The sequence below is a fragment of the Neomonachus schauinslandi genome, chromosome 16 (assembly GCF_002201575.2).
Source record: "Neomonachus schauinslandi chromosome 16, ASM220157v2, whole genome shotgun sequence".
In the NCBI taxonomy this organism is placed as follows: Eukaryota; Metazoa; Chordata; class Mammalia; order Carnivora; family Phocidae; genus Neomonachus; species Neomonachus schauinslandi.
In genome coordinates, this window is record NC_058418.1 from 58,096,147 (window position 1) to 58,120,862 (window position 24,716).

A 24,716-nucleotide genomic window follows, 5' to 3' on the forward strand; every position below is an offset into this window, starting at 1 on the left:
CCTTTCACCAGCCATGGGGTCAGGACATCTGTGTTCTGGAGGCCCGATGGCCCTGAATGGGGCTCAGTGGGATGGCAGCCCCATGGCGTGACGTCTGTGTCCCCACGCGTGGTCATGTCCCAGGGCCTGGCAGAGGTGCTTGGTTGAGGTTCCTAGAGGGAGGGAGGGAGGGAGCAGGGCGTCCGAGGTTGGCACAGCCTGTTCTGGATGGACACTGCCCACAGAAGGGTCACTGGAGACCCACCACAGGCCCAGGCCGGCCCTGGCGGCTTCAGCCCACATGGTATTTAGTTTTATGTGAGTCTGTAGTGTAAGGTTGAAAATGGGCAGATTGCACCCAACAGCTGGACTTCTGGCTTTTCCTGGGGTGTCAGAGAGCCCATGGCTGGGCCAGGTTCGTGGGGGCCGCGGCCGTGGGCTCAGAGCTGCAGGGCCGGCACTGGTGTGGCCGGGACCCTGCACGTGTGGCGGGCACCAGCAGGGTGGCCCCCAGGCTCTCCTTGAAGACACACGTGGTCTCAGCCGTGTCCAGGCAGGGTCCTGGGTACCAGGGACCCCGAGGCAGGTGCCGGGACTGACACGCTGTCTTCGGGGACACGTGACCGAGTGGGTACAGGGCACGGGGGTCAAGCAAGCACGGAGGGGGAGGCAGTGGACAAGACCAGGTGGGCCCCCGGCAGGTGACATTCCTGAAGACAGGCCGGCGGGCAGTACAAGCCGGGGCCTCCCCGCACCTCCCCCACCTCCTCCGTCCCTGGCGCCACCCCCACCCAGAGCCCCGCGTCTGTGGCTTCAGCGGGGAGCGTCTGCTTCTAGCCTCTGCCGGGCGGCAGGCGGAGCTGAGCAAGTCCGTGGCTGATAAATTAAAGCCCAGACGGGACGGCCGTCTTTTAATTGAAAAAGGAGGCTGATAGGATCCGGAACCTGAGGGGAGAGTAATTACCGCAGACACCGGGCCTCCAAGGAAGCTCATTCATATTGTCGCTCAGGAGACAGCGCGTTAAATCCCACCGTCCCCACGTCCCCAGCACGCGAGGGAAGGAGGCCTCCCGTGGGGGACTCGCTCAGTTTCCAAACATCAGAAGGTTTCCCGGCCTTCACTGGGGGTGTCGGGGCGCACGGTGGGAATCCCGTAGCTGACTGCCGGCTCACTTACCTCCCAAAGCCTCAGCTTCCTTACCTGTGAAATGGGTCTAAGGCGCTCCCCCTGGCTGGCAGGAAGCAGGGAAGACTGGCCCGAGGCACCGAGCCCTGAGCCCCGGGTAGCAGGAGCTGAGCCCAGCCCCAGGCACGCTGGCCCCCAGGGGCCCGTTCCTTCCAGAGTCAGCGGTCAGCTCTGCTCTTCCTCTCGCCGGGACCTGATCTCTGTGCTACAGTCGGGTACAGGGTGGTGGGGTGATAGCTTGCGAGTTTCCCGAGGCATGCCCTGGGCCCCAGCCTCGCCCTCCCTCCAGTGGTGGTCCTCTGCCCACCCTCGGCAGCAAAGGTCTGGAGACTGCTCACTCCCTAAAGGCGTGGTCAGTGCACGCGGGGCTTCGTGCTGGGCCCAGAAAGGGACGGCAAACAACGGACTTTTATCACGAACGGTTACGTGTGAATGGGTTGTCTGTGGGAGGACGATGACAATCTTTCCCCAAAAGTCAGAGCCACGGGAAGCTTTGAACACCCTACACCCTCGGGGGTTTTCCCAGTGGGACCCTGAGCCCAGGGGACCAAGGCCCGCGGAGGCTGGGGGTACTGAGCTTCCTGCCCCCACTGGGGTGATGATGAGGGGTCGTGAAGAAGGACCGAGAGCCAGGTCTCCAAGACGGGGTGTCCGCCCCAACAGAGGCCACGGAGACCTCGGGTCTGTAACCATAGTGCGTGCAGGGTCCACCCTGGGGACGGAGGGCACCAGGATGAGGCCAGCCACCCCCACCTCCCAGCTTCCACCCATCCCAGTCCCTCTAGCCGCCGTTCCCTGCCTGGCTGGCGCGGATGGGGTTGATCAAGCTGGCAGCCCCCAAACGGGAGGCAGGTCTGTTTGGTGCCCGCCCTTCTCCAGACCAGCTGCTCGGCACCCAGCGCAGTGTCTTCCCTTCTCGGGGGGGTGACCAGGAGCAGGGACCCTACCTCCAGCCCCCAGCTCCTGCCCACAGCTGCTTCGAGCATCACTGGAGCACTGCCCTGGCCAGGAGCTCGGTGCCCCCGGTTCCGGGAGCCCAGGCTTCGCTGCTGTGTGGCTTCCAGCAAGCCAGCGCCCTCTCTGAGGTACATCTATGAAGTGAGCACAGAAAACGAGGTGCGCCCAAAAATCCTTGTTCTAGAATTACAAGGCCACACTGCTCGCCAGGCCACTCAAGAAGATGCCTCGCCCACTTTAGCCTCAAAAAGTGGTTTCCCTGGATCCCCGAGTCCTGCTGCTGGCTGTTAGCATGTCCTCGCAAGCCACTGCCCCGGGTGAGCTGCCTCTCGGCTTTGGGACAGTGGACACTTGGCTCCATACACCCCCGGCTTGGCTGGCGGCTTCCTGGGGCCCCTGAATCCCAGTGTGACCCCTGCATGGCAGACCCTGGCTGTCACCACCCCCACGGTCCCCTGTGCCTCTCAGCTGGGGAGAAGAACGTCCCAAGGAATAGGTCAGGGGGTAGCCAGAGTGTGCTGGGGCTGAGCTTGGCACAGTGTTCACATTTAGGGTGCAGGATGCACCCCCCAAACTGAGTGTTGGCCTTGCCCCCAGACATCCCTGCCCTCGGGTGCCAGGGCAGAGCTGGAGGGGCCCAGGGCAGTGCCTCCTGCCTGTGGGCTCCTCCCACAAGAACGGGGTCCAGAGTCAGAGAGCGTGCAGCCCCTCCACAGCCTTGGTGAGAACACACGGGGACATGTGTGTGCACGTTTGCATAAATCCATATGTGTGTACATGCTGGTGACTGTTCACACGTATGGCCGTGTGTGCATGGGGACGTGTGTGCATGGTTATGGGTGTGCACACATGGGCCTGCGTGTGCTGAGGGGGGGTCTGGCCCATCCCACAGACGGACTAACTGAGAACTGTAGAGCTTCTCCAAGGCACCCAGAGAGGTTAACCGAAGGCTGGGCAGACCCAGGACCCTGAGAGTGGGGGCTGAGCCAGCCCGGCCAGCAGAACAGGCTGGAGCCCAATCCTCATGCTCCCTGCGGTGGAGGTCTGTGTAGGGGCAGCAGTAAGCCCCGGAGGGCCAGAGAGTGACCTCGGGCAGTGGCTGTGCTGGCTCCATGGTCAGGGAGGACTTCCTGGAGGTGGTGGCATTGGAGCTAGACGAGGGGAGGAGGGAAAGGGGGCCTGTCCTGGGAAGGCAATGGCCAGTGCAGATGCCAGAGGCAGGAGCCCGCCTGGTGTGCGGTGATGCGAGGGTGGCAGAGGGCAAGCAGGTGCCGGGGAGGGTGGTGGGGTGAGGGCAGAGGGCACAGTGCAGGAAGATGTAGGCAGTGCAGGGTATAGATCTCTCAGGCATGTGGCGCCTGAACCCAGAGCTCGGGCGTGAAGGCACAGGATTCCCTGCAGCCCCCGGAAGAGTTTTCCCGCTGGGTCCCCAGCATGTTGCCCTCCAAAGGACTTCGCACCTCTCTTACTTTCAATTCCCCAGCCTCCCTCCGCAGCCCTGCCCTGCCCAGCCTGTGTGGGACGGTGTGTGGTCACTCCCATCCTGCAGGTGAGGGCACCGAGGTCCCTAGAGAGCCAGCCAGGCTCCTGCCACCCGGGACCGCTGGTGCCCGGGGTTCCAGAGGGCACCCGTCAACACAGACGTCGGGACAGCCCCTGGCCAGGGTTGTGACCAGGCTGGGACTCCCGCCTTTGATTTCCGGCAGCTCTCCTAATGCCAGGTGGGTGGTTAGCTGGGCTGACTAGTGCGTTCCAGACCACGCAGGCCCTCGGGATGTGCCAGACCAGGCCACTCAGGCTCGGGGAGCGTTCCCTGGGCCGGGCTGGACACGGACAGCCGGCTCCGTGTCCGTCTCCTCCTGTGGCCCCCTGCCCCCACCCTGCAGCCCAGCACAGCCCCGACACACGCCAGCCGGACCCTGCCCGTCCCTGCCTGGGATCCCAGGGCTCCCAGCTCACTGGGGATCAGGTCTGCAGCCCCGCCCAGAGAAGGGTGGGTGCTGTCTGGGGGGGGGCCGTCTCCTGCCGGCGGTGCGTGACCGGCTCGGTCACCACGCTCGGTGTGGCCTGTGGGCACTGGCTGGCCGGCCGACACCTGAAGTCTGGGGAGCGAGGAGCTGCGACGGGAAGTGTGTTCGCACACCCCAGTGCCCGTCTTCGTGGAACAAAAGGACGGGGCGAGGGGCCTGTCTGGGCTGCAGGGTGGACGACGGCCCATCCTTAAGCGGGAGCCCCCCCGCCCCACCAGCCCCCTCCCTGTCATTTTCGAAGACATCATCTTCTCCCCACGTGCTCTTATCTGTCTCCTGTTAAAGGATCTCAAATATGCACCCCGACGAGGCGGACAAACACGCTTCCCGGCCCCTTTGCAACGCCTGCCTTCACTTTCCCCAAAGTAATTAAGATAAATGCAGCTGATAACTTGTGCAGTATTCTTAAGCGCACCCCCGGGCCACGTCGTAGATATAATTCCACCTGCAGAGGGTTATCTGGGCGCTGGGGTAACAGATAGTCTTTAAGCAAAGCGGCAGCGTTTGAAGGAAAAGGGAAGGAGAATGTTGGGAGAAGGAGTGTCCCTAGGAGCCACAGTGCCCAGAGCCTGGCTGGAGACTGGGAGCCCCAGCGTGGCTCGGGCCACTGCACTCAGCTCCCCCAGGATCCGGGGCACACCTGGCGGCTTGGCGGGCCGCGGCAGGGGCTGGGATGCGCGTGGCGGCCACGCTCCCAGCGGAGGACCTGGAGCCGCCGGCCCGCCCCGCCCTGCAGAGCTGGCACCAGGGCCCCCCCACGCTGCCCTGCCTCGGGGTGGGGGGCAGCGGTCACGGGGGGGCGCGCCAGGAGCGGTGCATGCTCAGGGAGGCCGGCAGCAGGGCCAGGGGTGGGGCAGGCAGCCAGAGGCCGAGCTTGGGACCGGGGTCAGGGCACCTCTGAGCCAGGAGCCCCCGTCCCAGATGGGCGCTGGGCTTGAGAGGCCCTACCCCGTCCGTCGGGCCCTGCGTTCCATCACCGGACCCCGCTCCCGTCCTAAGCCCCCGCGTGCTCTGTCCCAGCCGCCGGCACGCCCGCACATGGCTGCGCCGCCCTCAGCTGCCCCACCTGGGTGAGAGGCCTCCCCTCGCGTGCCTCAGTGTCCCGTCTGTCGTCCGTGAGGGGAGGAGAGGCCTCGCAGGGCAGCCTGGAGACCACGTGAGGAAAGCAGCACAGAGCGTGGGGCCAGGTTCTCTGGTGGGTTCTCTGGCGCTGAGGGCGCGGCGGGGAGGGCTGGTGCGGGAGGGAATGCAGACAGCACCTGAACCCATGCCGGTCACCTCACGTGGTGCGTCCCGGCCCGCCTGACCCCTGACCCCCGGCTGGTCCTGACCCTGGCAGGTGCCTCGGGCGGGGGGCTGGGCTGGGGAGTGGGGAGGGGCTCACGCTAGGGCACAGCCCCTCCCTCACCCCCTCGTCGACCCCTCATCATTCCCAAAGGCCCCCTCCCTCCAGAGGCCACCGTGCTGCCCCCGCCGGCCAGGACAAGGGGACAGAAGTCAGATGCCCCTTTCCCCCTGTGCTGTGTCTGGGGCAGGAGAAGCAACCCAGTGGAGGAGTTAAATCGCTCCCTGTCCGGGCCGCAGGGCGAGGAGCAGAGCTTCCGTGCCGACCCAGGCCCACGCGTGGCCAGGTCACTGGGCTTGGACGACAGAGCCAGCACAGGCCTGAGGACTCGCTGGGTATGAAGCCTCACGTACAGCTGGGGAAACAGGCCCAAGGCACAGGGTCCCACGGGAGGTCGGGGCCCGGACTCTGACTGCACAGGCCAGCCCAGGGCGTGGGAGCACGGTCTGCCCGGACCGCAGAGGAGACCCTCAGTAACTGCATCTCCCTGGTTGGATACACACGCAACTTCTTCGGGGAAGAAGCAAACGGGAGAGGACCCAGGAAGCGCCCACCTCTGCAGGTGCCCACAATGCCAGCCGGCACGAATGATGGGGCGTCAGCAGCCTCCTGAGGTCAGGACCCTGACGGTCCCGGAGAGGTCCGGGCTGGCCCTGCTGACCCATCGCACGCTGTCTCCCTGCACGTGGGTGGGAACCAGGAAGGTGGGAAATTAGCGAGGGGGGCACCAAAGGCGGGGCAGGGGTCTCAGGAGGAACGGCCATGGGAGGAAGGGACAGGAGAGCTCTAGGCGGACAGAGAGGCCACAGTGAAATAGGGCAGATTGGGGGGGGGGGGGGAAGCAGGAGCAGACGCTAGACACCGTGCAGGGGCTCAAGGGGTCACGGAGGGCCCTGGGAGTGCAGGAACCCAGGCCTACGGCAGGACTGCCTCTCACCAGGAGCTGCCGCCCCACACCCCGGCCAGCACGCCCACAGTCTTGAGTTACCCAGAGCGAGAGGGGCCAGGTAGTGTTTCTGAGGGAAAAGGAGGTGCCCGCACTCCTGGGGCGGCCTGGGATCGGAGGGATTGCATCTCCTGACTTCAAAGGGGCCCAGGCCTGCTGAAACCCACACCCATGCGCGCCGAGGGGCCTGAGAAGAGCCCAGGCGGGGGCGGGAACCCAAGACCCTGGGCACACCCGCTGCCCCACACCTGCCCCGCTGTCCAGGCCCAGAGGCGGTTCGTCCAGCCCCTGCAGGGGCCGTGGGCAGAGAGTGCCCTTGGGTCCTGCAGACAGAACGTCTGGCCCCCATCCAAGGGCCAAGCGAAGAGGGTGACGGGGTGGCTGAGCTCTGCCCACAGGCTTGGCACCCCCAGGGAGGGGAAGGGGTCCCTGGGATGAGGGCCCCGGTGCAGAGCCACTGTGTCCAGCACGGGAGCACAGTCGCAAGCAGGCCGGCTTCTCACCCCCTCGTTTCACTGCGTGCGTTGTGGCATGTGGCAGCTGAAAGCAGCCACCGTCTGCTAGCTCACACGGTTTCCGAGGTCAGGAGTCCAGGAGCGGCTCCGCGGGGCAGGCAGGCTCGTCTGGAGGCCCGAGCGGGGCTGGAGGAGCCGCTTCCAAGGTGGCGGCTCCCGTGGCTGTGGGCGGGAGACCTCAGTGCCTCGCACGTGGGCCTGTCCACGGGGCTGCTGAGCGTCCTGCAACGTGGCGGCAGCGGCCCCCAAGTGGGCGACTGACAGCGAGCAGGGCGGAATCCTAATGCCTCGTATGACCTCATTTCTAGAGGCGAACACCCTCCCTTCCCCCATATTCTGTGCATTAGCCAGCCTCCACGCCCAGCCCACGTTGAAGGGGAGGGGATTGGGCTCCACTGTTTGGAGGGAGGTGAAATCAAGAAATTTGTGGCTGAATTTTACACCCATCATCCCCATGATCTGACAACTTCTCTCCAAATCACAGATGTACTTGCCCTTTGACCCCCCATCTCTCCTCAGACTCTACCCCGCAAGCCTCACCTGCAGGCTGTTTGTCATCCTACTGTTTACAGGGGCCATGGGGGGGCGGTGCTGGATGCATAAGGAGCTGTCCCTTCATCCCGTGGAATATTCCGTAGCTGTGTGTGGGTGGAGAGAGGAGCAGACAGACGGACAGACAGGAATCTCTTTGTGGAGTCCCGTGGAATGATCTCCAAGACACAGTGTTAAATGCAAAAGGGAAGTAGGGAGCGATGAGCGTAGCCGACTATCCTTTGTTGTGATACTCATATTTGCTGGTATTTGCATCGAGAAACTCTGGAAGGAGACACGAGAATCTGCCTCCAGTGCTCACCCCGCAGGACTGGGGCAGAAGGCCCACGGGGCCGGGCTCCGCACGAGGCTTCTCTCCGCAGACCTCGGAGCATCGTCTCGGGTTTGGGAACCACATGAATGTGTCCTCTATGCACACACTTATCGCAGAAGGAAATGTAAAATACTCCTCAAACCTGGGGAGGAAGCAGGTGGCTGACTGCCAGCCCTGCAGGGACCCCCGGGCCAAGCCTCTCGAGCTCACCCATCTCGCCGCGACCCCAGTAGCAGCCCTGCGGGCTCTGCACGGCGCTGGGCAGGGGGCTCCTCTGGTGGGGCGGGGGGCTCTCCTCCTCAGCCACGCACCACATGGATCCTGACACGCTTTCCATTCTCTCGGCAGCCAAGACATCCTCCTTCCTCAGGAAATTCACCTGTACGGCAACCCAGCTGACGGCCTGACTCCCCAGGTACGTAGCCAGGGACAGCTGGCTGCGGTCAGGCTGTCCCTCGGGCCTTCCGGAGATGCCCTTGGCCCCGCCCCAAATCCCACCCCACCACACCCGGCCAGCTACACCCCACTCTGCGGTAACAGGGCTGCCCGCTGCCTCCCCAAGGGACCTTCCCCCGGACCCCGCCGTGGGGGGCTGGCCCCTGGCTTCAAACCACAGCCCTGGGCACGGGAGGGGGTGTGGATGGCAGGGCATCGGCACACCAGCCCTTCATTCTGCGATGTCCTCATTGCATGTCCCTTGTGCCAGCGACGGAACAGTTAGGGTTTTAACCAGGAAAATGTGTGGGTTTGCACACACTTTCTGCTAGATGTCTTATGAAGAGGTATTGGCTTATTTCACCCTCTGAGAAGATTCTAGGTCACGGATGGAGAGACCAAGGCTAAGCAAGGCTGGCGGCATGCCAACATGGGGCAGGGATCTGAGCCAGGGTCGCTGGGCCCACTGGCCCCCCCCCACCCGCTCCCCCTGCCGGGGGGGCACGGCTTGGAGCCTGGATCTGCGGGGCCTTACCTGCCACCTGCTGGAAATCTCTGGAAGCCATGGGGAGGCCCAGGCCCGCCCCCTCCTCCGCACCAGTGTCCCAGGGACCAGCGGCTCGGGGGCTGGTGAGGAAGGCCCGTGAGGTCAGAGGCCCTTACCCATCCACACACCTGATCCCGTGGGCTGTGAGGCCCTTTGCAGTTGAAGCCCTGGGCCTGGGTCTGGGGCGGCCTGAGTCCTGCCCTTGGGCTGTCTGGGAAGCTCAGGAGGGGAGGTCCCCCGGGCCAGAGCCCCTCCACTCCGAGTCGGGGCAGGGCTGGCTCCTGGGCCGCCACCCTGGAAGTGGGGCCACGCTCTGGCTGTGGGGTGTCCCCGTCGTCGATGGCCAGGGGGCGTACCTCGAGAGATGCCCTGGCCTGGGTCAGAGGGCACAGAGGCAGGGCCACCCTTGGCCAGGTGGGCTGCCGGCTTACCGCGGGCCCCACTGCACATCCTGCGGAGGCCACGCTGCCCTTTGTGACCTGACGCAGCTCCCTCGGTCCCTTCCCAGGACACGGGACCCTTTCTACATGTCCCCAAGCCGCCCTGCCCCTGCCTGTGTCCCGAGTACCCCCAGGCTGGCCACCCCCACCAGCAAACCACTACCACCTTCTCCAGGATGCTCCCCCTGATGCCATGAGATGACCGAGCAGCCCGGCCGCCGCGTGCAACCTCGGCCTCCGCAAAGGCAGCAGGATGCAGTCCGTGCTCGGCCCTAGCAGGAATCTCTGCTGCTCACATCTAGTGGCCACATCGAGCCGTGTGGCCAAGCCTGCTGGCAGGGGGACAGGCTGGGACGGTCCTTCCACAGGGAAGGCAGAATCTTGAGTAATAATTCCCTCTCCTCCCCAGAGCCCCAGAGGGAGCCTTCTGAGCAGAGCTTGGGGTGCTGGCCTTCATAGTGATGCGTGCGCCCCGAAGGAGGTGGGCTGTGGGGCCAGACGCTTCTGTTCCCCCTTAAAAACCCACATAGGTTGCCCAGGTCACCCTGCTCCAAGGCGGTGCCGCAGCCTGGGGGGCCACAGACCCCAGGCAGCTTCTGGGAAGCCCCTGCACAGAGGGGACACTGAGGCTCGGGGAGGTGCCGGCCTGCCCTGGGGAGCGCCCCCGTGTACCAGGCACCCAGCCAGCTTATGTGACCGTTGAACCTTAGGGCCACCTGGTGGGGGAGTCACCATGAACCATCCCTACAAGGTCAAGGGTGTGGGAGCTGACCTTCCCGCAGCTGTGAGAGCCTCTGTGTGCAGGACCCCAGACCCGGGCAAGACCCCAGACCTGGGGCCCGGGCTCCGCGGAAACACAACTAGTCAGCAAACCACACCAAGAGCATACATTCTTCGAGGGGTCCGTTCTGCCCTTGGGGCACAGCCACCAATGTCTTCTGCACCAGCCGGGGGCTCCACCGAGACCCCCATGTCCCAGGGGCAGGGACGCTGAGGGCCTTGCCGGCAGTCACATGGCAGGTCAGTGGCCGAGCTGGGAACGTCCAGGAGGGCCCTGCCCCCTCCCCAGGCCATGCCGCTCTGGAGCGCAGGGGGCTCTGCCGGGGTCCTGGCCCTGAGCACGTGTGTGGACCGTGTGCGGCACCGCCCAGCCTGGAGATGGGGCCCTGTGGAGATCCCAGGGACCCAGTGCCCCCCACCAGCACCGAGGCCCCTGTCTCCACTCCTCACCCATCACCCAGGGCTCGTGGTACCAGTTCTGGCCTCCCAAGCCGGCGTGAGAACAGAAGGACCTGACAGAAAGTGCTCAGTGCCCCAGCCCACAGCGGAGCTCAGGAGCACAGTGCTACTCTTAGCATCACAGATTCATTTGACAAACGTCAGCCTTTGCCGCAAGGTCTCCCAGTCCCAGAGGGAAAGGGGAGTGGAGGACGGGCCCCACGCAGCAGGCCGGAGGAGGGGGTGAGGCTGCTGCTTAGGAGGGTGATGGGGTATGGGGGGGGCCTCTGGGGTTGGGGGCAGTACCTCCCAGGAGACTGAGGGGCGCTTGTGCCCCAAATCAGGCACGACACCCCTCCTCAGTGGGGCAGCCCCTGGGCAGGTCTCCACGCACAGGGAGGGGGCACCAGCGGAGCCTGGCGCTGCCTGGAAATGCATGTGCAGGCCCCACCCTCTGGGGGCTGACTAGAGGGTCCCCCAGGCAGGGCCAGTCGCGCCAGGGACAGACTCTGCGAGCACAGCCTCACCTCCTCAGTTCCCACAGCGCCAGGCAGGGAAGGCTGCCCCATCCTCCTCCCTGGGCTGTTCCCCAGTCTCCCTGGGTTTCTCTCAGGCTGTGCCGATGGCCCCCGCTGTGGGGGCTCTGCAGGTCGGGGGCCTTATATGTCACACGGGCCCTTCCACTCGTGGCCTGGCTGGGACCTAGGAGGGCTGGTTTGAGGGCAGCCAGGGGTCTTCTCGGACCCTCTCTGCCCCAAAGGGAAGCCTCCCCTTAGGGCAGCGGCTCCTGTGCAGCCCCCAGAGCACCCGCCTCACCCTGTGCTTTCCTTGCAGGCTCCATTCAGGACCATGAGAACAGGCTTCTCCAGGGGCCCCCTCAGACCACCACGTCCTCCCAGCGCCCAGAAGGAGGGGCCATGCCCGGGGAGCAGCCCCGCCGAGCACCGCCCCCAACCATGACCCGAGACCTGCAGCCCTGCCAAACAGCGGGTGGCACGGGGGGCTCTGCCCAGCCCCCCGGTGAGGACGGTGCCCCAGCCAGCAGGAGCGCCAAGGCCACGGGCAACAGGGCCCAGGCGGTGGAGCCTCCAGAATCCCAGCTGTGGCAGGCCGGGGAGGTGGAGCCCAAGGCCCCGCTCCTGAGAACCCAGTCCCTGAGCAGCCCCCCGGGGAAGGGAGGCAGCCCCCGGGCCCCACCGGGGAGGAGCCACACGCAGGCGGTCATTCAGCAGGCCCGCAGGGCAGACGGCAGCCCCCAGCAGCTCTATAATCTGAACATTTCCGGCTCAAGGGCCAGACCCACCCTGGACAAGACTCCTGAGGGCCCACAGGGCGAGGACCCCGGGCCCCCAGAGGCGAAGGCCCCACCTACCCCAGAAGAGCTCAGTTTCCAGAGGTGCTTCCAGGAGACCCCCTCCAGCTTTACCTCCACCGACTATACCTCACCGAATGCCACCTCCGGGCCCCCACCCCTCAGGGCCCCCCCGGGCAGCAGGCCAGCCTCCTACTCGGGATTCCAGGCCGGCGGGGCTGACAGCTGGCCTCCCACTGTCGAGAACAGCTTCCCAGGTGCTAGATTCAAGGTCCCTGCGGCCAAGCCGGAGCCCTTTCCTGAAGGGGATGGCCCCAGGGCGGCCTCCTTCCAGTACCCCTTCCAGGCACTGCACGGGCCTGGCCCGAAACCGTTCCCCGAGGACACAGTCCCACCCGAGTACGGGGAGAGAGCGCTGGTGTTTGCCTTCGGCCAGCCCAGGGGAGCATGGCCAGAGGAGGCGGTGGGCCCAGGCTACCCCCTGCCTGCCCGGCCCGCTCCCCAACCCCCAGCCTGCTACCCTGGCCGGCCCGGCCTTGACCCCCCCAGTGACCTCGGCTGTGCTCCTCCACAACCTGGTGCTGCTCCCCCAGCCCCCAGCCCCTTCTCGGAGAGCACAGCCACCTTTCCGGACAGTTTGCACAATAGCCTGACCAAAGCCCTCCCTGAGAGACCGCCTTCGGCCCACGACGACAGGCTGGGAAGCCCCAGGGGGCCCCCAAACTCTCTGTCACAGAGGCACTTTCCTGGGCAGACCTATGGCAGCCCTGGGGCCAGCGGAGTGGGGACCAGCCCAGGGTCTCTGGACACGGAGCTGGCCACCCCAGGGCCCCTGCCTACCAGACTGCCCCAGCTGTGGGACCCTGCTGCAGCCCCTTACCCCACACCTCCCCTGGGCCCCCCAGCCACTACCAGGAACGCCTTCTTTGAAGGCCAGGCCAGCCTGGGCCCACGCCTTGGCCTCCCCCGGAGCCCCCCGCTGCCCTGGCCGCAGGTGCTCCCAGCCACCGGGCTCAGCCACCACCGCATGGAGGTGCTGAGCCAGCTGCCTTTCCCCGCAGGGACCCCCGAGTGGCAGGGGGGCAGCCAGGGAGCCCTGGGTGCTGCCGGCAAGACTCCCGGGCCCGTGGAGAAGGTGGCTGTTCTGAGAAACAGCCCAGGCCGGCACGGTGGCGGCTCCCCGGGCCTGTTTGCCTACAACGGGCTGAAGGACCCCGGAGCCCAGCCCCTGTTCTTTGGGGTGGCCCAGTCCCAGGTCTCACCCCGGGCGACCCCCGGCCTGCCCCCACCCAGAGTGGTGGGCGCCTCTCCCTGCGAGTCCCCGCTGCCCTCACCTGCCACCAACACGGCCAGCAACAGCTCCTGTTCCTCGCTGTCCCCGCTATCCGGCAGCCCAGCCAACCCCAGCTCGGAGGAGAGCCAGGCCCCTGGCCCACGCGGGCCCCCCGCCTTCTTCCACGGCCCCGCTCACCCCCCAGAGACCAGCAGCCCCTACCCGTCCCCCGAGCCCCCACACACCGTCCCCATGCACTACCAGCCAGAGCCCACCGGAGCCTTCCCTTTCCCCGCCGCGGAGGGGCTGGGGGCCGAGGGCACCTTCAAATGCCTAGAGGAGGCCCCCTTTGCAGGCTCAGGCCCCGAGGTGGGCAGCGGCGGCGGGCTGGAGGGCTTCCCCCGGGAGCCACCCCCCTACCCCGCCCACCACTTCCCCCTGAGCAGCGCCAGCCTGGACCAGCTGGACGTGTTGCTCACCTGCAGGCAGTGTGACCAGAACTACAGCAGTCTCGCCGCCTTCCTGGGCCACCGGCAGTTCTGCCGCGCGCTCCTGGCCAGGGCCAAGGACGGCCTCCCCGGCCCCCCCGCTACCCCCAAAGCCCCAGCTGGCGGGAACCCCAGCCTGCTCAGCCACCCCAAGACGGGCCCCTTCCTGCTAGGTGGGGACCTCCGGGCCGACAGCAAAGAGGACCCCCTGAGGACCAGCTTCCTGCCCGGCCTGGCCACCGCCCCCTTCCCCCTCCCTGCCGCGGACCTGGACCCCGAGGACGACGCCAAGCTGGACAGCCTCATCACCGAGGCGCTCAACGGCCTGGGGTACCAGTCGGACAACCCTGAGATCGACAGCAGCTTTATCGACGTCTTCACTGACGAGGAGCCTTCGGGCCCCAGAGGTCCTGGTGCCGGGCAGCCCCCCAAGACCAGGGTGGGGACAATGCCGGAGAACAAAGCCCAGCCCCCGTTCCGGGGCAAGGCCGCCCCGCAGGAGCCCCAGGCCCCCTGCCCTGGGAATGCAGGCTGCCTGGCCCGCAGCCGGCCCAAAACCCGCTCCCTGGGCCCAGCACCCACGGAGGCTGACGGGGCTGGCCTGGCCAGCCAGCAGAGGAGAGGGAAGCGGTTTAAGTTGTTGCAAAAAGATCTGAACACGTCCAGTTCCACCAAGAGCCGGAAGGGCCCCCTAGCCGCTTGCCTGAGGCCAAGGAGGAAAAGCCCCGGGGCTGAGGCACCTCTGCCCCGCCCCCGGGACCTCAGGACCCCCGCTGCCAGGAGCCTCGCAGCTCCTGCCAGGCAGGCCCTCCCAGTGGAGACCAGGAGCTCGCAGCGCCTCCGCCTGTCCCCGGGGCAGGACTCCAGGAGGAGGCGGCTGCGGGGCGGCACCTGGAGCAAGGAGCTCATCCACAAAATCGTTCAGCAGAAGAACAAGCACCACAGGCGGCCAGGCCAGCGCCTCCCCCTGGGACCCTCGAGGCCGGCGCCCAGCAGCACAGAGCAGGGGCTCCCAGAGCTCACCTGTGCCTCCGAGTCCGAGGAGGAGGACCGCTCGCGGCCGCACCCGCACGGCTCCCGTCTCCGAGGCCGGCCCCGCCAGGGCTGCCGGCGCTGGCGCCGAGGCACGAAGCGGAAGGAAGTGGACGTGACCCCGGGTCCCAAGGAGGATGGGGGGCTGCAGAAACCCAGGACGGTCGTGCGGCAGGAAGCCACCCAGGTCAGGGGCTCCCCCAGCCCTGAGGAGGGAGCCTCCAAGCATCTCCTGCAGGTTCCTGCCAGCGCCAAGACCCCAGAGGAGAACCGTCTGGCACTAGACTCCCCCGGGGAGACCAAGCACCCCGGAACTGCTGAGGAGCTCCCCCCAGATGCCACAGAACTCCCCAGAGAGCCTCCGAGCTCTTCTCCAGCCTCCTGTAGGGAGGGGAGCCCCTGCCCCCCAGCCCCGGAGCCACCGGAGCCGGGCAGAGAGGACCCCCAGGTGTCCCATGGGAGTCTGCCGGGCGCTACCCAGTGCACGGAGCCACCCATCTCCCGGGACACAGAGGACCCCCCTGCCTACCCACCAGGAGAGCTGCTGGTGCCGGTCACTCACGCCGCTGACACCGCCTACCTTGAATCGGGTGCCCTCTTTTTGAAGACCCCTGATCTTGGCTGCGGCCCTGCTCTTCTTAACGGAGACTCTGTGGGGCTTCCACTTGCCAAAAAGGGGCCCCAGCCCTACAGCAGCCTCCCTAGCAAATTGTTCCTCGGACCCAAAGACTTGCCTGGCTGTCTCCAAGAAGACCTCTACTCCAAGTCCTTAGCTCCAGATGCTCCGCCGGCCGGCGGCACGCGCCTGCCCCAGGACGGTGTGGACGCCAGTGCCCTCGAGCCAAAACCACCCAGGAGTACACCCTACGCCACCCACGGGGGCCCCAGCAAAGCCGAATCACCGCTGACTTTGGAGCCCACACCACTCTTCCCGGGGCTGCCTGTGGGCAGATTTGACCCGCCCGCCTACAGCAGCCTGTCTAGAAGCAGAGACACCCACTCCCTGTTGGTGTGCGCAGACCCTCCCCCAAGGAGACCCCAGTTAGAGCCACCATACTCCCCGCTTCTGCCCAACAAGAGCTGGTCCCTGCTGGAGGAGTCCCCAATGCTGGCCAGCCACATGGGTCATCTTCCTGACCTCCTGGGGGAAAAGGCGTTCAGTAGGAGGTGCCCCGGGGAAAGGGCAGTGGCCACCAGCCCTCCACTTCTGCCTGGCAAGCTCAGCGAATGTGGCCTCACTTTTATGGGCAACCTGTCCGAAGATGAGTTAGAAATCAAAAGACTGGTCGCCGAATTAGAGAGTCAGCTGCAGAGTAAAGGGGTGCCCGAGGCCCCAGAACTGCCTTGCGCGGCTGGGCAGGCGGGCAGGACGCACGCGGGCACAGGGGCCCCTCTGTCCACGCACCAGGCCGCCTCGCCCCCCGGGGACACCTTGTCCGAGGCCGACCTCACCGGCCTTGGGGAGTTGACTCCATGCCCAGAAGGGGCAGAAACAGCAGTGGCCACCAGGGAAGGGGGGCCAGGGAGCACCCGGGAGGAGTGGCCCTCCCCCCACCCAGGAGAAGCAGCCCTTTCCCCCCCTGCGCATTCAGAAGGGGCGTCTGGGGCTCCCGGAACCCTCCGTGGGGCTGACCGCAACTTCCAAGCAGTACAGAGAGCCAGAGTCTCGGAGACAGGGCCCCCCAAGCCCGAAGGGGACTGCGGGGTCCACGCGGAAGTCTCTCTGCCCGGCTCTGGGAAACTGTTCAAGCCTCCACTGGACGTGAGGAGCTTAGCCAAGTGCAGCCCAAGCCGTGAGCCGTTACGTCTGAAAAATAACGGGGCTGCCAAGATGCAGCCAAGCCACACCCTGCTACTGCCTCCCTGCTCACAGGCAGGTGGGCCCTGCCAAGAGCCCCCTGAGCGGGAAGCGTTTGGCAGCCCACTCGCCCATCTGGCACCCGGCTTGGTGCCTCAGGGGGCCACCCCGTCTTGTGGTATCAGTCATAGTGACACCCCCAAAGGATACTCTGTAAGCAGGGCAAGCCAGCCAGAAGGAGCAGGCCTCCCCCACGCTGGGGCAGGGGGCACTGGCCTTAAGGGTAATGAGGAGTCTGTAGCCGTGGGGGCCTCCCCAAGTCCTGCCTGCATGCCCAACAGCAGTCCTGGCAGGAGGCCCCAGGACCCAGCCACGAGCCCCCTCCGTCAACTGCAGCTCTTGGTGGCCAGAGCAGCTGGGAAGGAAGAGGACGCCCTGGGCTCACAGGGGCCCCCACCTGCTGACACCCAGAGCCCTCGGTGCAGTGAGCCTTCAGATCTAGAAGGGGACAGCGTGGAAGGTGGGGACGTGGCCTGCAGCCCCACCCAGGATGTCCCTGCAGCGGCCAGATGTCAGTTGGCGCCTGAGGCTGATGGACATCTGGACTCCCTCAGCCAGGCTGAGAAGCCCGAGGACCAAGACAGAGCCAGCAGACTGCAGCCAGATAAGTGGGGGAGTCCAGTGGGGCTGGACAACCTCCTCATGGTCAGTGCTGATGGTGAGACTGCCCTGGACCACCTAGGGGGACAGCTCCAGGGAAACGGCCTGGTCTTGGGCCTTCAAAAAGAGGCCTGGGCCACCCCAAGCCCTACCTCGCCTGATGCAGAATCTTCGGTACCGGCCTTGGTAGCAGCCCACGTCCAAAATGGGCCTGAAGCCTGGACTTCAGAGGAGGCGGCCAGCCCAGGCCTTGAGAAGCAGCCGCTGCTCGCTGGAGACAGCCCTGCTCCCCACATCGGGGACCTGACCACCTGTGTCCCCTTGCCTGCTTCTGCAGCCACCTCCATTCCCTTCGGCCTGGAGCCCTTGCCCCAGGAAGACCCTCCTACGGGACCTTTGGGTGGGCTGAGGGGGCTGCTGCCAGCCGCTCCGTCCTGCGGGGATCCCGCCAGCCCGCAGCCCCTCCCAGCCCCTTCTCCTGCCCGGCCCGCTCCGCAAAGGGCCGACGGCACCCCAGCCAGCACAGACGCTGGGGCCGGGCCACCTGCAGCAGCTCCCCCATCTTTGAGGACAAGCCCCTGTGGCTTCAAGGAAAGCCTGGCTCACCACCCCCTCCTAGGGAACCACGGCCCCCTGCAGGACCCTCCCTCGGGCCAGCCTGGCTTCATCAGTGTCTTCACTCCTGCCCAGGGGGAGGACCGCCCTGAAGGCAGCATGTCAGGACCTCTAGAGAGTTCCAGAAAGGAGAAGCCAAGGAGCTGTCCTGCCTCTGTCACCTGTTCTCCCCCCGTGAGGCCCACCTCCCCGAGAGGGACCATGAATGCCCCTGCCCTGCCCGACGTTCCCACCACAGATGGCACAGGGCCAGTCAGAGGCCCCGGGGTCAACCATCCAGACCGCCACGGCGGGGGAGCCCCACCCCACACCAGCCCCAGCAGGATGCCCACGGGCCCCGTCTCCCCAGACCCCCCAGGGAACGGGGAAGGCCAGGGTGTCACCGCTGTGCCCGCTGACCCTTCCACACGGGGGCCCATGGGGCCAGATTCCTGGGCCTGCCAGGAAGGCGAGGCGGGGGCCAGCTGCTCTGGAGCCATGACGGCCCCTGGAGCTGACACCACAGACCCCGCCATCACCTGCCCGTCCACGGAGCTCCGCCGGGGCAGAACCACATCTCCCAGCAGCACAGCCCAGGACTCCAGACCCAGCTCCCCCCAGAGCGTCAGAACTGTTCACTGCACACCCCAGAGGGACCCCCTCAGTCCGCAGGGCACCAGACAGAAGCCTGTGTCCACAGACACTGGCCCCCGGGAGGACCGGGCCCCCGGCAGGCGGTCTGCGACCTGTGAAGTGTGCGCAGCCTCCTTCCGCTCCAGGCCGGGCCTGAGCCGCCACAAAGCCAGGAAGCACAGGGGGCCCCCCACCCCGCCCGGCCCCCGGCCCCAGGCGTGCCAGCCCCCCGGGAAGGAAAGCCGCAGGGCATCTGGGAAGAAGCCAAAGCAGGCGCAGAGCGGTCCCAGCCATGCCATTGGGCCGCGTCCTGACCGGGGTGCAGAGGCTTCTGAGGACGCGTCAGGCCCTCAGACGGCCAGGGGACTCCGTGCGGGGGACACCCTAGGCTGCTCCCCCAGCCGGGAGCCACACCCCCCAGGCCCGGCCAAGCCAGGAGTGGACATGAGGCCTGCAGAGCCCAGGAAGCAGGGCCAGCTGGTGAGGGACAAGCGCAGTCCCAAACAGGCAGACCAAGGAGGCAGCCAGCGGCGGGGCAGGGTGCCCGAGGACGTCCCCAGCAAGTCGGAGGGGAAGTCGCAGGAGGAGGGCAGAAAGCCCAGAGCAAGAAGGTTCCGGAAGGCGAGGAGTCCTCCAGTCTGTCCAGGTGTGATTTCAGACAGAAGCCGCCGGGGTCCATCCACAACCGCCAGTCCCCCGGGGCCTCCAGGCGGCCCCCTCTCAGCGCGGGCCCAGCCGGACGCCGACGCCTCCTGGCCCTCGGTGACGGAGAACACAGTGGACACAGACCCAGAGGAGACGCCAGCACAGAGGTCACCCGGGGATTGGATGGCCCGTGCGGAGGGGATGCAGTGGGCGCCTCCTGGAGACGGGCCGGGGGGACAGAAGATAGCTGTGGCCAGGGGGTGCTGGGGACCCAGGGAGGCTGGAACATTGGATGTCTACAAAGAGCTATCGTGGGCAGCCGGGACTGAGCCTGCAGGGGACCGCAGAGCAGCGGAGAGCAGGTCAGGGCAAGGAGTCGGGGAGGGGCACAGACGCCCCGCAAGCCCCCCAGGCCCTCGGGAGACTGGCAGCTGCCCCCCGAGCCCCCTGCACAACCCAGAAGCGCAGGTCGGGGTCCAGGAGCGTGCGGGCGCCACTCCTGAAGCCCCCAGCCCGGGTCTCGGGGACTCTCTGAGCGTGTTTGATGACGAAGCCTCCTTTTCGCAGCTCTTCCCTCTGGGCGACCGCTTGACTCGGAAGAAGAACCCCCGTGTCTACGGCAAGCGCTGTAAAAAGCTGAGGGCCCCGCCCCCGCTGGAACCCCACGGCGAGGTGGGGAGCAGCGTCATGCTGGCCTCCACCCGCCTGCCCACAGACCTCAGCGACTCGGGCTCACTCTGCCTCTCCCACGAGGACCCGTGGGGTGACGAGGCCACGGGTCTGCCAGAGTCCTTCCTGCTGGAGGGCTTCCTGAGCAGCAAGGTGCCCGGCATTGACCCCTGGGCCCCCAGCCCCAGCCTGTGGGCCCTGGAGGCCAACCCAGAGGTGGACTGTGCGGAGGGCGTGCCCCCCCGCCACACTGAGGACCACCGGTCAGAGAACATTCCCGAACTGCACATGGTCCCGGCCTCTTGGCGAGACCTGGACCTGCAGGCCCCCGCCGAAGGGATGGCCTCTTCTCTAGGAGACAAGAGCCCAGAGCCCCCCGACCTGGAGCAAGAACGCTACGACTGTGGGCTTCCCGGGAACGCTGTGGACCTTGAGATGCTCAGCGCCAAACTGGAGGTGCGAGACCTGTGCTTCCTGACGCCCTGTGACGACCCCGTGGGTGTCCTCAGCACGAGCTTCCTGGACTTCGGGGCCACGGTGAGCCCCCAGGAGCCGCAGAGCCCAAGGGTGGCGGGTGCAGCTGGGGCAGGAGGGGCGCCGGGCAGGGAGCAGCACGCCAAGGCCAGGAGGGCGTCCTACAAGTGCAAGGTGTGTTTCCAGCGCTTCGGTGGCCTGGGCGAGCTGGACCTCCACAAGCTGGCCCACAGCCCCACGCCACCCCCCACCTGCTACATGTGTGTGGAGCGCAGGTTCGGCTCCCGCGAGTTGCTGCGGGAGCACCTGCAGGAGAAGCACGTGCAGAGCAAGGCGGGGCGCTGGGCCTGCGGCATGTGCCTGAGGGAGGTCGCCGACGTCTGGATGTACAACGAGCACCTGCGGGAGCACGCCCTGCGGTTCGCCCGCAAGGGGCAGGGGCGAGGGCCCCTCGGGGACTGGGAGGGGGGCCGAAGTGTCGCTCGCTTCCTGGGCAGCATCACGGGACAGGCGTCCAGACCCAGTGGGGGCAGACGGTCGACGGGCAAGTCCAGCGGGGGCCCCGCAGAGGCGTCCGGGAGACGGCAAGGGCCCGGGAAGGACTTCCAGAGGGGCAGGGTGGAACCCAAGCCTCCTACCCACGACCCACCGGACAGGGCTTTGGCTGACAGCAGCCCGACGGCCTGCGGGAACCCCAGTCTTCCCAGCGGCCCCTGCAAGACGTCCCCCAGCCTGGCCCCTGAGCCCTGCTCCGGCAGCGAGCCGCTCCTGCAAGCCCTCCCCGTGCACCAGGGCTGCAAAGACCCGTCCCGGGACTGCCACCACTGTGGAAAGCGGTTCCCCAAACCCTTCAAGCTGCAGCGCCACCTGGCGGTACACAGCCCTCAGCGCGTCTACCTGTGCCCCCAGTGCCCACGCGTCTACCCGGAGCCCCAGGCGCTGCGCGCGCACCTGGGCAGGGCGCACGGGGTGCGGGGGGAGCTGGAGCTGCCGCACACCCCGCTCTACGCCTGTGAGCTCTGTGCCGACGTCACGCACATCAGCAAGCGCTCCTTCGTTTGCAGCTCCTGCAACTACACCTTTGCCAAGAAGGAGCAGTTTGACCGCCACATGGACAAGCACCTGAGGGGCGGGCAGCAGCCCTTCACGTTCCGCGGCGTGCGGCGGCCTGGCGCCCCCGGCCAGAAGGCGCCGGCCCGCGAGGGCACCCTGCCCAGCAAACGGCGCAGGGTGGCGGCGCCCGGCGCCAACGGGCCTCTGTCCTGGGGCCGCAGCCCCCCCCAGAGCGAGGGGTCACTCGCAGCCCTGCTCCAGCCCTGCCCAGAGGCGGCTCCTGGCACGACCAAGGGGCAGCCCAGGACCCCGGAGAGGCCTGTAGAGCCCGTGGCCCACCCGGTCACAGGGGGTGACGTGCCCTCTGACCTCCAGGAACTGCCGCCCCCAGCTCTGTCTCCTTTCCCAGCAGCCTCCGCTGACGGTCAAGGTGTCCACAAGCCGGATGGGGCCCTGGGGAGGTCTGAAGGTGAGGCTTCTCCGGGCAGCTCTGGGCCTCTTCTCCAGCAGGCTCTCCCGCTGGGGGGGTCTGTGCCCCGGCCGGGGGCCAGAGGCCAAGATGTAGAGGAAAAGAGGGCTACTGGCCCATTCTCAGGGAAACGCAGGACCCCGAGTGCCCCTGACCATTGCCTGGAAGCCCCCTCCCTGCTCCAGAAGGAGAAGCAGGTGTCCACAGGCCACATGGTGCCTGAGGGGGGCACAGGGGGCCCCTCCCACAAGGGCAGTGCCATCAAGCCTTGGGGCTGCCGGAGTTCGTCAAAGGACAGGTTGGCTTTGCTCACCCCCAGCAAAGCTCCCAGGTTCCCGGTACAACCGAAGAAGGTCGCGGCCAGTCCGACACCCAGAGAGCTTGCCCATGGCACTGAGGACAGGCCAAAGCCCACCACCCTCAAAGCCAAGCCGAGCCCCAACTCCCAGGGCGGTGGAGGCCCACGGCACAGCACCAAGACAGCAGGGGGCAGCCAGCCCCAGCCAGCCAGCGGGCAGCTCCAGAGTGAGAGGGCCACCACTCCAGCCAAGCCCAACTGCCCAGGCCAGGGCCCCGCCCCAGACAAGCACCCTCCTCGAGCCAAGGGCTCTCCCAAGGGGCCAAGGGAAGCCAGTGACCAGGGGCCCCGAGGGAGCCCGGGCACCAGGGAGGACAGGGAGGTCAGCGAGAAGAAAAGGAAGGGCCGGGCCCCGGGGCCAAGCAGGAGTGACAGTGTGGGGAGCTTGGGGAGAGCCCGGTTGGTCCCTGAAAAGCCGCCCCGGGCCCCCCGAAAGCAGGCGACACCCAGCCGTGTGCTCCCCACCAAGGCCAGGCCCGGGAGCCGGAACAGCACAATGCCACCCCAGCACTCGGAGCAAGGGCAGGTGGGCCCCAGACACACCCACGGGGACTGCAGACGCAGCAAGGAGGGGCAGGGCAAGGCCTGCCCCCAGGGGAGACCCCTGCACAGACCCCCCAAGAGGGACAGAGCTGTCCACGGTGCTGAACCTGCCGACCCCCGTGCCTGCAGGACCGCTGCGTCCCAGAACGACCTCCTCAGCCAGCTCTTTGGGCAGAGACTGACCAGCTTCAAGATCCCGTTAAAGAAGGACCCTCCCGAGTAATTTATAGCCACGAGTGAGTACCTGGGAGCAGGGCTTGGAGCCGCCCGGCACGTGGGGGCTCCTGTCTATGCTGACAAGCCCCAGTCCTCTGAGGGTGTTGGACGGGGGCCACATGGCGATCCGCCTGACGTACGCAAGCGCTCGGAGTCTGGCGTTAGGGCTGAGACTGCGATACTTTGAGCAGGGCCTGGGGTGGACAGCAGTCCCTTTCTAGATGGAAGGTGAGGGTGAGCCCCTTGGAGACCACGCAGCTCTTTTCTCGGTACCAGAACTCGAAGAGCAAGCCGCCCCCGGCCCGTGTGCCCCATTGCCCAGGCGCAGTAGTCCACAGACGCCTCATCTGAAGGTTTGCACGGGGCTCCCCCCATGTCATCTAGCAGGGAAGCGAGCCGAGGCTGCCTGCCTGTGGCGGCAGGCTCCCCTTAGTCTTCTTGCTGCTGTTGCTGGAATGGTTTCGAGGCCGCGTGCGGGGGCAGGGCTGTCCCCTGCGAGAGCTGTTTGTGGGCCCCCAGGGCGCATCAGGCTTCTCTGACCGCGGGGTGGTGGCGGCCGCTGTCTGGGCTGCTGACAGAAACGCCGGTCTCCGGTGCACCTTGACCCCTGGGGACTGGGTTCCCGTCAGGAACGTGGAGAAAGCTGCTCACCAGCCGGCTCCCACCGTCGCCGGGTCTCCATCCCTAGTCCCATGGCCTCTGCCGATGCCCTTTCTAGAGCCTTCCTCCTCACAAGGAGCTCTCCGCTGCAAGTATCAGCAATTTTACTCTGAATTTCTGGTGCTATTTCATGTTGTAATGTGAATTCAGGCTTCCTTGGTGCGTTTCACCTGAGGGATGGGGCGGGGAACCGGCTGGGGAGGCGCACGATGGCCCACGAACACCGGCGGCCCCAACAAGTCTTTTGCTGGCTCCCTGGCTGCCAGCAGGCTCCAGCCCCCTGGGGGGGTCGTGGCCCGCGGTCGGAGCAGCCAAGTGGGACACTGTGGGCCGGGGCGTGGCGCCGCGGCCCAGTCAGGGAGGCATCTCATGCACTGACATGACCCAGGGGTTGGCGCGCATGTCCTGTTGATGGAATCGTGTCTTCAAAGGGGGCAGGAGGGTAGGAGAGGCTTCCTTCTGTTCTTAGGTGTCTCTGAGGTTCGTGGTTTGTGTCGTTCTGTTTTGGTTTTTTTTTTTTTTTTTACCTTGGGTGCAATGTGTGTGTCAAAAGTTTTTATTTTGATATTTTGAAAGAGACCAAACTGGGCCCAAATTGCCTTTCTCGAAGGTGCTGTGTGCACTCAGAATGCCTTTAGTGCTGATAAATAAAACACGGGGACTCTGAGGTTGTACTGTGCGAATCGTAGTGAACTCATCTTGTCAAATATATCCTCACTATTTTCACAGAGAGCCTCTGGCTGTGGCATCTGTCCTCCGGCCGCCCCCCCTCCCCTCCCCGCCCCCCCCGCGCGCCCAGGGCCTGGCTCATAGAACATCAGCTTCAGCGGACACTTCGTCCCTACAAAGCCGCAGCCCAGCGGCAAGCTCCCCTGGGCTCGCGGACATGGCTGGGGCCCCTGGGGGATCAGAGTGGGGAGGTAAAGTGTCGGGAAATCATCAGCACAGCTCAGTCTGGGGGCCCCGGGACAGCAGCAGGGGCAGTACGAAGGGCCAAAGCGGGAGACACCACCCCACCGCAGGCTCAGACCCTGGGGCCCACCATGTCCTCAAGACAACCCTCAAAGACCCCAGCATCCGGGACAAGTGCCTGGAGAGCAAGCAGGGCTGTCCAGAGTCAAGCACCCATCCGTCCTGCTCCTGACCCCGGGGCACGAGGGGCACTCAGAGCAGGCCCCCCAATATGTGTGGGGGAGGGGAGGGGAGCCACAGGGAGGGGGGCCTACACGTGGAGCCGTACGTGGGATCCCAGCACTTCTGCCCAAGCCCACGGGGCCCCCACCCACTCCTGCTCACCTTCCTTGGCCAGAAACACCCTTCCCAGGTGCTCCCGTTCAGTCCAAGCCCCTCCCAGCCATACAGCCCCCGCCCCGGGG

General features: G+C 66.4%; 1 protein-coding gene across 1 annotated transcript; it reads left to right on the top strand.

The window, feature by feature from the left end:
- Positions 1-11,380: 11,380 nt before the first annotated feature.
- ZNF469 (zinc finger protein 469) lies at positions 11,381-22,687 on the top strand. The gene has a single exon (XM_044922073.1). The coding sequence runs from the start codon at positions 11,381-11,383 to the stop codon at positions 22,685-22,687; it is 11,307 nt and encodes a 3,768-aa protein (XP_044778008.1).
- The last annotated feature ends 2,029 nt before the right edge of the window (positions 22,688-24,716 follow it).